This window comes from Anabrus simplex, chromosome 10 (genome assembly GCF_040414725.1).
Source record: "Anabrus simplex isolate iqAnaSimp1 chromosome 10, ASM4041472v1, whole genome shotgun sequence".
In the NCBI taxonomy this organism is placed as follows: domain Eukaryota; kingdom Metazoa; phylum Arthropoda; class Insecta; order Orthoptera; family Tettigoniidae; genus Anabrus; species Anabrus simplex.
The window spans coordinates 34,673,914-34,688,660 of NC_090274.1; the positions used below are offsets into that span (position 1 = coordinate 34,673,914).

At 39.9% G+C, this 14,747-nt stretch overlaps 1 protein-coding gene across 2 annotated transcripts in view; it reads left to right on the forward strand.

The window, feature by feature from the left end:
• Window positions 1–252: 252 nt before the first annotated feature.
• The window catches only part of Naprt (nicotinate phosphoribosyltransferase), a 150,934-nt gene continuing 136,439 nt past the window's right edge, over window positions 253–14,747 (forward strand). For both annotated transcript variants that reach the window (XM_067154931.2, XM_067154932.2), the window contains exon 1: window positions 253–520. In XM_067154931.2, the coding sequence (XP_067011032.2) occupies window positions 382–520 (139 nt within the window). In that variant the 5' untranslated portion in view covers window positions 253–381. The remainder of the gene's footprint in view (window positions 521–14,747) is intronic.

A 14,747-nucleotide genomic window follows, 5' to 3' on the forward strand; every position in this document is an offset into this window, starting at 1 on the left:
AGTGGGAATTGTGAATATTCTAAATATGAAATATTATTCCCGTAAATTAATTTAAGGATTCTGTATTTATTCACAGAGATTCATTCTAAAGCTCGAGTATTTTAAAAGCCTATGCATGTAGCTTTAGTAAAATTTGGCACATGTTGGCCAACCTGTAGAGTAGGGGTAAGGTGGCCTTGTGCGCATAGCGTTAGTCATATTGTTGACCTCCATATGATCGATAAATCCCTTCCCTTCCCTTCCACAACTACATGCTGTGGAATCCTTGTTCTCCCTCGTGAATGGTGTTGAGGGAAAAGGGCGCGTGACCGCAAAATATGTTAGTAGGTGATCATCCGTCGTTGAGAGAAGACGTCGAGTCGCCAGAGGTACAAGTCTACTATGACAGAGCACGAAAGCTGCTGTGAATGTGATGAGAGGGTGCTTAGTGGTAGTATTACACCGCATGAGTATGAACCTGGGAAGTGCAAAAGACTTCGTCAAAATGGGCAAAGTGGCGTTATTCAACCTCTCCTCACGGGTGAGTACCTATGTTATCCACTTACTATACGTGTATTACGTCATCTGTGTGTAATGTGTTTACTCGTTCTGGAGTACAGACTTGCCTCTTTATCTGGGAGCAGTTGGTAACACGCCACATTTGTTTACTACGTTTGTTTACCCTGGACCGTAATTTAAAATATTTTGTCCTTCACTTTTAGTGCCCGCATAATTCGTGATGTATGTTATTTATTTTTAATCTAGAGTCATAAAAACGAATTGACATTGCGTAATTCGCCATTTATTGAACCATGGGTTATTACTGAAGGGCTGCAACAGTTTGTAGTATCGAATTATTCAGGGAAACATGAGGCCTTACTGCAGGGAATCATGCCGTTACGTGTTGTTATGAACGAAATTGTCGATTCTGTTAGTCATTTTTATTGACAGCTCAGAGCATTGAAGTTTATTGTAATGTTGACGTTTCTAACCTTTCCTAACCAGCTCGTAGTTAATCGTAACTGCTGCTTTCTTCTAGGTTACGTCTGGCGTGGAAAGTAAGTACTGTTTTAACTCGTGTTTTGTGTTATAATTTGCGAGTACCATACAAGTACCATAGTCAACATTAGTTCCTCATCTAATTATAACATTCTTGATAAAATGTTATCAAATATGTTTCGAGGAACATTTCTCTCTCTCTTTTTTTTGTCGCGATCGTACGCTGTACAAACGTATTACTTTCCTAGCTTGTCCCTTAAATTGCAGCTATCAATTCGCTGTGATTGCGTAGTGACTATTATTCTGCTCCATTTCCTTTAGTTAGGATCCGGTGTGAAGCTGTTGGTCGTCTTAGGTGATCACTTGAATTAGCGGTATTTTCATATTCGCATAGAGGAAGACTCGTTTAGGATCCAATGTTCCTTATAATAATTACCGTTTTTAGATAAGCGTAGAACTACTTGATACGTGAGGGACTCTTTGAGTAGAGAAATGGGACCTGAAGAGCTTAGCATCTCTGTGATTTGCCGCAGTATTGAAAATTTTGTACTTGATTATTAGGTTCTGAAATTGTTGAATAATTTGCTAAGGAAATTAATAATATGCGAGTCAATTTTTAAGTATATTGGAGAGTGTGTGTTGTTTCCAAGAGGGGTTCATTTCGGTATACAGTTCCCGAGATGCATGGTTGATCAGTCTTAATACTACTTCACCATTATTATTATTATTATTATTATTATTATTATTATTATTATTATTGATATCGTGTTCATGGCCATAGGACCAGTAGCGGTGACAAAGGGGGGCGAGGGGGCGCAGTTGCCCCCCACTTTGTGGAGAAAAAATTATTCCATTTTAGCCGTCTGAAACTAGGAATATAGGGGTAATTTTTTTTATAAAAGCACTTTGTACAAGCCCTGTTTTCTTATCAGCTAATTCTTTACTTTATTTTCGTTAATTATTAGCGGAAATACGCACAAAATATCGCTCGTCACGGCTAATTGATTTGCGTAGCGCCACAGCAAGTAGTGGGGACTTTGCATATGTTGTGAGAAAGGGTACCAGGGGTATAATTTTTGCCAATATCATGGACACTGACACCAACTTGCCGCGCACATTCGTCCGTCTAGCAGTCTCTTTACTGTCTTATTAGTTTCTTAGTGTATAGGCCTAGTCAAATACTAAATGATTTTACTTGCATAATCACGCCGTACTTCTATTTAATTGTAATAGATGTGTATATTGTTCTTTGGTGAAATTGTTATTGTATAGTCTATTATTGAATCAGAATCTCAAATTATTGCCACACTTAAGTTGGTAAAACATTTACCTCTCTGTAGAAATGAGCTCAGAGAGCATAAATAATTTCCACTTTGGAGTTTTTTTTTTTTTTCAGTTTACATGCATACACCACGCTGTCTTCCTCCCTCCCCCGCCTGCTATATCCCACTAACCCATGTAGTTTCTGTTTGTACATTTTTTGCCCCTCCCCCCACTTTTAATTCCCAATCGCCGCTACTGCATAGGACCTCAAAATTACAAATTACGTGGGCTTCGAAGTAATCTTGCCCGCGTTGACTGGGATTCGAATCTCAAATCCCATACTGCGAAGCTAGTGATTAAGCATAATAGTAAATTGGGTTTTTAAAAATTTGTTTCTGTTGCAAGTGCTTCATTTTAAAATTAATGTTGAACGTCAGTAGTATAAAATACAATATTACCATTCTAGAAAGAAGTTGGACTATCTAACTTAGGTGTTTTCAACACCTGTGTTTTCAGACTGTAGAAGTGGACACACTTTAGGACTAGATTTCTCTTAAAATAACAAGTGGTGGATAAAGTATAAGAAAAAAATTAGCCTAATTGGGATGAATTACAGTTAACTGAGAAATATTTTACTCAGTTGCAATTAAAAATTACTTTTTCAACAAGTAATCAGTAAATATATATTTTTTTTTGCAGAAGTGTAGAGGTTTAATTAATAAGTCTGTTTCGACTTTTACATCCTTGCATGATCAGCCTTCAGACCGGCGTAAGCCAGGTCGGTTTCTGTCTGTATAGTTGGAGGATATTTTAGTACGAAAGGACCAATTATCTAAAATAATTTTTTATTTGAGATTATAAATATTAATACTATGGCAGAGATGTGCATTGGATTTAGAATTCCAAAATGTAAGAGTAGGCTTATTACAGGTAGTACTGATAGAAGTATTGATAAGAATGTTAGGTGTTGTGATATTGTCTGTTTACCGATTGGGGCTATCATCGCATGTTTTAGCATTTCAAATAATTTATTTTTCCATTTGTTTTACAAAATAATTGGTTCTTAAAAATTCTTATCACTAAGCCTTGACCTTCTTGGGAGGAAAGCACATCTTTGCATTTGCAGAAAATGCTCTCTACAGAGGCACTTGATGGAATACCTGTATTTAATTTTAAGAACATCCCCAGTATTGATGGATGTTTTAGGATAAGTTTGATGTCTTTGGAAGCACTGAAGAGGTAAAAAAAGTACACCATCCATCAATGGTGAAAGTACTGGTTCTGCTGTATTAAAACTGAAAAAGTTATATTTGTCACCGCTTAGTCTTTTTCCTGTACCGAGCGAGTGACCGCACGGTTTGGGCAAGGCCGCACTAGATAGACAGGCCACAAGGCTCGGACCGTGACGTCACGAGAGTGGCTGGCGTTCAGCATGGCAGTGTAGGGCCCGCTCTGACTTTCACCATTATATTGTTAATTTATTCAACCTTAATGATATAATTGAACACTCCTTCAATTGTGGCTTTACTTAGGCTTGTATACTACACAAGTTTTATATGGGGAGAAAACTGGCTGGGCAGTATATGTACATTTCTTTATGTAAAATTATGCTGACATCTGTCACTTGTAACTGAACACGGTATCATGTGAAAGATTAGAACACATAATACGTATACAAATAGTTGTAATGTTACTAGGAAAATACATGATGGCAATTCACAACAATAGCCTGAAACCTTTCTTAGAAATTAAACTGCAAACATAACAATTCCAAAGGTTTCAGTTTATACATTTTTATTTTCCTTGAGATTTCTTCTTCTTCTTGGCCATGAGTTTGTCTACGGTCACTTTTTCTATTGTTATTCAATATTATATTACAAAAGATGTATGGTATATACATTTGTCAACTAAATGTTTAAAACTATCTATTTAATCACTGCATGTTTTAAACATGACGTTTTCGTTTTCCAAAACATTGTTGACAAGCGAAATCAGAATTTTTCTCTGAGAATCCTCATGTAAAAACATTAGTGTAGGCCCTACAGGTTTACATTTTGTAGCTCTAAAAGAGTCTGGTACAACACCTTTTGGTCCAGGGCAGGAGCAAGCAAAGGCCGCACTAGATAGACTCAGATAAACATTCTTTTGTCTGACTCGGGGTTGTCAAAGTCAGGATAGTTGTCAGCTTGTTTAAGCCAGTTATTTATTAAGATTTTAAATAAATGACCAGTATCAAACAGTTATTTATTTTTTGTGTTTCGTCAAATGGGTTTTGAAAAGTGGTTTGTAAATTGCTTTTGCACAGCTATTCAAACATGTTTCTACTAACAGTGTTATTATTAGAAATTATGCATGCTACCTTATAAGCTATAGGCCTATCTGTTAATACTTTCAAGACTTGCAAAGTTAGTTCTTCTGAGAAATGTCACATTAGGTTCTTACATGGAAACAAATCAACAACGTCTTTATTTTTTTAAAGACTGGATGACAACATAAAAGTTTGTGCAGTTGTAGCTAATGCAGTGTTATTTTCTCCGCTTTTACTACTAAAAGCAACTCCCTCTACCTTTCCTCCTACCGGGCGATTTGGCCGTGCGGTTAGGGGCGTGCGGCTGTGAACTTGCATCTGGAGATAGTGGGTTCGAATCCCACTGTCGGCAGCCCTGAAGATGGTTTTCCGTAGGTTCCCATTTTCACACCAGGTAAATGCTGGGGCTGTACCTTAATTAAGGCCACAGCCGCTTCCTTCCAGATGTTAGGCCTTTCCTATCCCATCGTCGCCATAAGACCTATCTGTGTCGGTGCGACGTAAAGCTACTAACAAACACGAAAACAAAAAATAAAACCTTTCCTCCTTTATAGTTCAGCTCACGTTTTACGTAGACTCCATCCAACACGTTACAAAATCTTTCATGCTCCTTTAACAATTTTAGTTTCTTTTTCAAGTAATTCCAATGTGAATCATCAATACCCGAATTTCCCATGCCTAGTTTTGCAGTAAAAGACTGTGAATAACCGGGTGAGGCATTGTAAGAAACGTTGACTGTCTTGTTTGTTTTGAACTGTAGTTAATCTACAACAAGGTATACAACACGACGTGGCCATAATTCACACTGTTCACACACGTTTAAATCATTCAACACCATCGATAGCCTCACTGTTGCGATGTTCAGATCAGCCTACAAGTCACTGGCGAGAAGTGAAGCGGCTGGCTACTTGTGTGACGTAGCGCCCGAAGTGGAGGGGGAGCCTTATGGCCTGTCTATCTAGTTCCCCTTGGTTTGGGTCGCGTAGCTGCCTGCTTGCATTTGGGAGATAGTGGGCTCAATAATAATGTTATTTGCTTTACGTCCCACTAACTACTTTTTTTGGTTTTCGGAGCGTGGGTTCAAATCCCATTGTTGGCAGCCCTGAAGATGTTCCTTCCCACTCCTAGCCCTTTCCTGTCCCATCGTCGCCATAAGGCAGAGAGCACACTTCTTGGCCATGCGACATGGGAGACACGACTGAAGTAACTTGTCCTGTCCCGTGCCCCATGGGCCACATACATGCACATCTGTGGGTCATTAGTTAAGATGTTCTCTAGTGATTTGAAAGGCTTGTTGTTACAGTACTTAGGGAATTATGAAGAAAACATGTTACTAGAAGAAAAAGGTTTTGGGTGAACTCATGTTGACTGCCAAGTGAATGGTGTTTTCGTGTTGGCTAAGAAACTTAATGAAGATCCTTCACAATTTCATATATTTTATAGAATGAACTGGGAGAAGTTTCAAGAGTTACTGCATATGGTAAAGCCACTAATTGAGAAAAAATATACCAAATTTAGGGATCCTATTCTACCATCTGAAAGATAATTGATAACACTCATGCTGAATGCTTCGCCTGCTTCTCGTTAGATATTTTCACATATGGACCTATTTGAATAATCCTTTAATCTGTAATTATCAGCACTTCATGTTTCGCCACTTCCGTAAATCACTACACCAAACTCACGCGCAAAGTGATGGGACACGTCCTACGAAATGCAACAGGCGATACCTTGACGGGACATGCCCGCTGACGCATGGGACAGTCCATGCCCTTGGCCGACAAGTGTGCGAGCTTCCTCTTTATTGCACGTGCTGTGTCCACTTGGAACATGTCCTTTTTGTCGCATCCCATGTGTCGTGTCCCTTGTTCAATAAGCGTGCGCTCTGCGTGAAATAACTTGTCCTGTCCCATGTCCCAGCAATTGAACAGTCACTGGCGGCCAAGTTTGAGCGAGAAATTCCTTGCCAAGCATAAATAAAGACCCTGTACAACCTGTGACAAAGTTTGGTGAATAGTCCTCTACTATCAACATAGATGAACAATGCACGACAGTGACCTTCCTGTCCTTCAAAATAGTCCCCTCCTATAACTATGCACTGCTGAGATCTGCGATACATGTCCTGGAAACTTTGCAAGAAGGCTTCCTTTGGGATGGTATTCAAAAGCCTCGTCATGTTTCATTGGATGTCAGGAATATCTTCAAATCTCTTTCCTGTTAAAGCGTGTTTGAGCCGTGGGAATAGGAAGAAGTCTAGAGGATTGAGATCTGGCGAGTGGGGGATGTTTAACCCTCTACTGCATGAATTATTTTTCGTTTTCGTTTGGTGAAGAAAATTTCAAGCTTTATGGTTCAACATACGCTCAGTGTTTTAGATGTACCAGCAATTCTTAACTGGGGCTAATAGCTTAACACTCGTATGTGATGTGGATTGCCATAGTTGAATATATATACGATTTTTCACAATTTTACGCTAAGCTTTTAACATTCAAAGACCGAACATTACTACCTACTGGCCATGGGTACGTACTGCAAGGCGCAAGTACAACTTGCAGAACCGTAGGTCGGTAATGTCTTTGAGGTTGAGCCAGAGGTACTCCTGAAGCCTGTGGTAATGTGATGGGGAGGGCCCACGTAAAATAAAGGGTGGTTGGTTCGCGTGGATGTTGACGGGGTGGAAGGAGTACCTTTGGTTGTAGGGCTGTTTTGTCTTATGTAAAAAAAAAACAAGGCATCACTGGGATATGTGTTTAATTGATTGTACAGTTGAAGGTGTGCCGTAAAACGACCTCTGTCTATGATATTTATCCATTTATACAGGTGAAAAGTTATTTGTTGCCAAAAGGCAACAACATGCAGTAGAGGGTTAAGTTGCACCACCCCATTTTTTACCATGAACTGTTTGACGATATTGGCTGTGTGTGGGCGAGCGTTGTCATGGACAAAATACCATGAACCTTGTTGTGCGTACTGGGGTTGTACCCTGCGTAGACGTTTCATGAAACGGGTCAAAATTTCAATGTACCGTGCAGCATTCAACGTCGTTCCCTCAGGGAAAACTTCATTGTGGATAATGCCTTGACTATCGAAAAAGGTGATGAGCATCGATTCGATGCATGATTTTTCGGCTCTGACCTTTTTCCGACGAGGGGATCCCGGAGAACGCCATTCCATGCTTTATCGTTTCGTTTCAGGGTCGTACCTGAGACACCAGGTTTCATCCTCATTGACGATACAGTTCAAGAAATTTGGTGTCGCATCCACCGTTTCGAGAAAATCCTGTGAAGCCTCTAAACGTGCCTGCTTCTGATCGTTCGTCAAGTGATGTGGCAAAAGACGAGAACACTTTTTCCTCTTCCCTAACTTCTGGGTAACGATTTGTCGCACGGATTCACGGTTAATCTGCAGTTCATCTTGCTATCATGTGCACAGTTAATCACTGTTCGTTTGTGATTAATGTCATCACCGGTGGCGGTTGCTCTTTCGTGTGATGTATTATTTATAATTTTAAGTTTGATGCAATAAGTACTACAGAGCCTTAAAACCCCAATATTCATTTTGAAACGCCCTGTATTTAGTATCGTTAATTGTTTCAGATTGTGATACACTGCCATATACAAGGAATAGAGTAAACACAGCCTGGATGAAGTGGCGCCAAGTTATGGGAGTCCTTTTCTAATGGAAGTTTCTGTTGTACTTAAAATCAAGGATCTGTAGAATGGTCGTTTCATTCAGTAGCACTATACAGGGCGGAATGGTGGCCAGTCGCAAAAAGACACAAACAACATTTCCTTGTCATAGAAACGAGGATGCTTCGATGGCCTCTGAGATTCTGTAAATTGAACCACATCAGGAACCAGGGTGTCAGAGCGGCATTTGGAGTAGCTCCAGTTACTGACAGAATGCGGGAGACTGTTTAGCAGTAGTATCTCAGCTGTGAAGGTGGCACTAGATTTAAGCCACGTCAACCACGGGGATGGCCAAGGAAGAGATGGCTCGACAGACTGCGGGAGGACGTGTTCGGTGGGCATCATTCTAGTCGATGCCGAGGATTGGAATTACAGAGTTTTCTTACGTTCCCACCTAATCAATACTATATGTGTTGTAAAATTTATTTACATCTAAATTCCGGTACTAGTTTTGATCCATGGATCATCCTCAGTTGCTTACACTAACAAACTATTGATTAGCTGGGAATGTCAGAAAACTCGGATTGTGAGTCGTAAATCATTAATATGGAAAAATAAACTAATTACACACGATAAGGATTGGAAGCAATGGAAAACGAAGTGCAGAAAAGCGGATGCTGCAATTACGTGGGATAAACGCTAGGGAGAAGAAGAAGAAGAAGAAGATTGAGGTGCAGTGGAACCTCCCTAATCCGGCCATTAGTCTGGTCTTTGCTTAATCCTGACAGCCGTTTGATAATAATAATAATAATAATAATAATAATAATAATAATAATAATACATAAATGCAATTACAGTATAAAGTTGAGTTATGAGCGCAATGTTGTAAACTATGCAGAGGAGGAGATTGTTGAAAATGTGATCGCTGCAGAAAGCACTGAAACAGATGAATAAGACCAGGATGTAAAACTTAGTGAAATTAAAGACCATCTAAACATTGTCATTAAATATGTTGACGATGCAAAGATGAAAACATATCTGCATATTATGAATATTAAGGCATCTGCACGAGTTAATTGTTTAAGAAATTAATGTGAAAGGAATACAACGAAAGATCAGCAGTTTCCTCAAACCAGTAAGCTTGTCAAGTGTGGTCGGTGAAGGTGCCAAGAGCCCTAACTTTGCCACTTACAAAGCTATAATAAATAAATGAATAAATCCATGATATCGAGGTAGCACTGGCCTACATAGAACAAGAGGAGACCACGGCGCACGGTTTGCTTTGATAGCGATGGGGAAGAGCGGTAATGACCTCAAACAATACAGGACTTTGGAAAGTTTTAAGTTGAATTAAATAAATATTTACATCAGATCAGTAGCAAAAATTTTGTCATTCTATCATATTGGTTTGTGTTTTGCCATTTGAGGTACCTCTGTCTCAATTATTTTGGATAAGCAGGTTTGTGCTGAACTTTTTCTTTTGATGGAGTGTGTAAATGTTTTGATCAGTTTTCCAATTTGAAGAAATTTGTTATTTCATATCATGGGAAAACAGTCAAGCCAAGAAACATAGTGTAACTATGTTAAACTTGATTCAAGTGAAGAAAAGTGTGCAGAGATTAAGATGGTCAGTACCAGGTCTCAGTATTGAAAGGCTCTTTGCTTGAATACAAGGACAAAGGACCAATTAAATATTCAGTAGAACCTCTGTTATCTGAAACACTTTTAACCAAAATACTGTTCAACCGAAACAACCAACAAAAATTTAGATTAAAAACGTTTGTGTTATGTCAAAGGGGATGAGTAACTGAATGCGTGGACTGACCTTGACTGCTTCCTTCTCTTTACCATTGCCAACTCTGTTTGTTTTGGCTCTTTCGTTAGTGCATTGGTAACTGTCTCTGCAGGAGTGCTTGTTTATTTCTTAAGACATGTTCTTAGTGTGAGTCATATCAACAAAGCAGAAATGGATCGTGATATTGATAGAAGAAAAATTAGCAGCAGTGAAAGGAATTAACAGTGGCAAGATTTTTGCATACCGTGGCAGCCGATTTTGGTGTTTCCACCGTTTCTGATTGGGTCAAAATGAAGAGCATGCTTCAAAAATGTCAAACGAGAAAACAATGAAACCCTGTCTAAATGAGACTGTGCTTTTATTAAAATACTTTAACATGTTTTAAAATTTCGTGTGGCTATTTCTAGCCGAGTGCAGCCCTTGTAAGGCAGACCCTCCGACGAGGGTGGGCGGCATCTGCCATTTGTGGGCATCATCATCATCATCAGTGTTCTGCCATACGGCAGGTCTTCACATGGCAGCTCTCCACGCAATCCTGTCTCTTGCCACCCTCTTTGTTTCCTCATACTTGTATTCTATCCTGATACTGTCCAGCATCTGATATCTTCTCCCTCCTCTTTGTCTTTTTCCATTTACCGTTCCTTCTATAGCATCTATAAGCAAGCAATCTCTCCTCATCCAATGACCAATCTAATTGTGCTTTCTCTTCTTGATTACTTTAAATATATTTCTCTCTTCCCCAACTCTTCTCAAGACTTCTTCATTCTTTACTTTTTCTGTCCATTGTATACTTTCCATTCTCCTCCAAATCCACATCTCAGATGCTTCCGGTCTTCTTTCATCTTCTTTTCTCAATGTCCAAGTCTCAACTCCATACGATGCCACGCTGCATACAAAGCACTTCACGAATTGCTTCCTCAAGTCTCTATCCATGCCCCCACAAAAAAGTCTGCTCTTCTTATTAAATGCTTCCTTTGCAGTCGCAATACAAGTTTTCACCTCTCGACTGCACCTCATGCCCTCTGTTATTACACTTCCCAAGTATTTGAAAGCATCCACCTGTTCTATTATTTCCTGCCCTAACTTTATAGTTGTCTTCACTTTTCTTGTGCTTATCACCATACATTTTGTCTTTTTCCTATTAATTCTCATTCCAAATTCTTCACAGACAGCATTTAGATCTGTTAGCATCGCCATCATAGTTTGTTCACTCTCTGCCATTATGCCATTTGTAGGTAACTGCGTGTTATTGTGGTGGAGGGTAGTGTTATGTGTGGTGTGTGAGTTGCAGGGATGTTGGGGACAGCACAAACACCCAATCCCCGCGCCACTGGAATTAACCAATTAAGGTTAAAATCCCCGACCCGGCCGGGAATCGAACCTGGGACTCTCTGAACCGAAGGCCAGTACGCTGACCATTCAGCCGAGTCGGACACTTAAACATTGTATATGTACTCTCTTAATTATTACATTCACCTAAAATGTCAAAACAGTTTCTTATCCTCTAAAAGGGACATTTTAATTTTCAAAAATTTTTGTTATCCGAAACCACATTTCTCCATTCTGGTTAAGAGTTTCTGCTGTATAGACTTACCATTATCGATTTATTAAAAGCGTTAACTATAAACAGCTTTGGGAAATCTGTCCTACTGGACTGATTTGATTAATTTCTCTCTTATTTCTCTCTGGAATTACCTGCCGGTGAATCGTGAGACATTTATAGGTCTCTGAGTTCAGCCAGCTTTGAGTAATCGTAAAATCAAATCATTAAATGATCACTCCATTAATTGTAGGCAAAGGTTTACCCTAACCCGCAATACATTCGGTACTTAGCAGGTTGTTAAGTGACTAACACTTTCATAAATATTCTGATATATGTGACTTTCATCCTTAGTAATGCCATTGCATGCAGCCATGTTTGATTACTACCTGTGAAGCCAGAGAGTAAACACTTCCTCTGATCATGTAAGAATAACATTCTCTGCTAGATTCTCTTTGATCCTCTGACCTTCCCCAGTTTCTGAATACACGAGGGTAATCCCAAAAATAAGGTATTTTTTAAAAAAGATACAGAACTCTTTTCATGTGGCTGTTGGTCATAGAATTTTGAAGAGTGTTTCCCACGCTCGCATATAAACACGTGCAGCTGAGGCACTCAGTCTTGGCTTGGCAGCCGTTGAGAATGGAGCTCCCATTGGATGTTACCGCCAAGTGTGAAGTGCGCGCAGTTATTTGGTTTTTGAACGCAAAAGGTACTGAACCGATTGAAATCCATCGCCAATTGACGGAAGTGTATGGTGAGTCGTGCATGGATGTCAAAAATGTTCAAGTGGTGTAGAGAGTTTGCAGCCGGACGGACTGAAATTCACGACGAACAAAGGAGCGCGAGACCAAAAATTTCTGTCGAGACAGTCTTGAAGGTTGAGCAAATCGTGTGTGAAGATCGGCGGATCACCCTGGATGATCTCTGCACTTTGGTTCTTGGGGTTTCCCGAAGTGCCGCTCACAGAATTTTAACAGAAAATTTGAAATACTGGAAGGTATGCGCAAGATGGGTGCCACGCATGCTGACTGAAGACTACATGCAGCGAGTTGATTCTTCCCGCGCATTTCTTCAACGCTTTGCAGCCGAACAGGACAACTTTTTGGACTCAATTGTCACGGGTGACAAAACCTGGGAGTTCCACTGTACACCTGAGACCAAGTATCAATCACGCCAGTGGCGGCATCCATCTTCGCCAACGCCGCGGAAATTCAAGCAAACACAGTCTGCCAGTAAAGTCATGACAACTGTGTTTTTGGATCGAAAAGGGTATTGTTGGTTGACTTTATGCCCGCTGGGACCACAATTAACGCTGACAGGTACTGTGAGACCCTGAAAAAACCCAGACGGGCAATTCAGACCTGGAAAAGAGGAATGTTGAGCAAAGGTGTAAACATTCTCCATGACAACGCTCTCCTGCAACAGTTTCATTGGAACATCACCCACCCACCCTATAGTCCCAACTTGGCGCCCAGTGACTATCACTTGTTCCCTACGTTGAAAGAACATTTGGCTGGAAAGTGATTCGGCCCTGACGACAAGGTGAAAGATGAGGTTCACAACTTCCTGAACACCATGGTGTCGAGCTGATATGACATGGGCATACAAAAACGGTCACAGCGTCTACAAAAATGCATCGACCGATGTGGTGATTATGTAGGAAAATAGCTAAATGTTCAAGCTGTAAAATGATGTAAACAGGTCTATGTATTTATATAAAAATAGGAGACGTTATTTTTGGGATTACCTTGGTACTCAACGGATGGCAGAACTTTCCTAATAACTTACATGCTGCTATGAGAAAACAATAGGTATGTACAGATGGGAAAGTATTGACTAGCCTTCTGTATGACCATTAATAAAGCGCAGAGACAAACTTTTTAAAAGTTTGGTGTCTACTTACCGGACCAGTATTCAGCCACGGCCAGTTGTATGTTGCACTATCTTGGGCAAAATCGTTTGAAAATGTTAAGATCTAGATAGGCCGAATGGTCAAAGCACAGATATATATAGAAATATAGCCCCGCAAGGATTGTAACATAATATGTTAGTTTCAGTGTTGCTATTTTTACCTATAAATGATACTGGAGGAGAGATGTGATCATTACATCTGCCAGGGACCAACCCACCCGCCCGTAGAAGAATATTTACTTTTATAACTTAAAATAATGGTCTAGGTACCATTATACATTGGCCGAGATGTCAAAGATTAAGACATCATGAAAAGACAGTCCATCTACTGCAGAAGAAAAAGTGCTAAAGAGGCTCGCGAAGTTTGAGTGTCATGACGTTGAACGATAACCTTACACTTTCTCAATTCCTCCTTTAATCTCGGGGCTTACGGCAAGAAAAGAAAAGGTCATTTAATAGCTGTAACATATTTTTGCAATCCCAGGCCAATCTCTGTCATGCGAATGGTGGCATACTGTCCGCAAGGCAAGATAAAGACAGCCATATCAAACCAACAAGCAACCGTTGGCGCCAGTGCTATTCTACTTACCTCAGTGCTACTTATGGAAAGCTAAGTATTAAACAAAGGACAGTCATTTCGTGTGCACCACATAGTGGTGCCTCGTGTTACTAACATTGCGGGGCGGACTCTATAGTTATGCCCATTACTGGTATTAAATGTACGAGTTTCCTGACCTGTTTATAAGGAATGCTGCAGAGCAGCAAGGAGTCCACTCGTATTTGCGAAAGGACTTGGAATATGTCAGCGTTTTTAAGTTTTAGAATGTGGTAACTGTCTGGAAGATAGGAGGAGTGACACATTATAGCCTCTGGAGACCCAAGGTCAAATTTGTTTTGTGAAATATGATTCTCTGAATTAATTTTACTCTTTCAGGCTTGAAAATGGTACTTTCACTAAAAAAATTTTTTTTAGGGTTTCCACAGTGGCAGGAGGGGATGTATCATATATGATACAGTGGGTCTGTATCAAGAACAAACATTTATTGTAAGAAAATTTATTTACATGATAATACAGGTTAAAATAAGCTCTTTCACAGCCTTCTACTTGTTAGAACTATTAGACATTGAAAGAATGAATTTTAGGGTTGCTTTTCCATACCCATCCAACAGGCAACTCCCTCTTGTGGTATGGAAATCACGGAAGCAGTTCCTTTGGGAAGTGAAACATAGAAACACGTTACAATCTATGCATCTGTTATATGTTAGTGCAGATCATCCGGGAGCTCTACAACTTGATCTTGACTTCTGTTGAGTCATAAT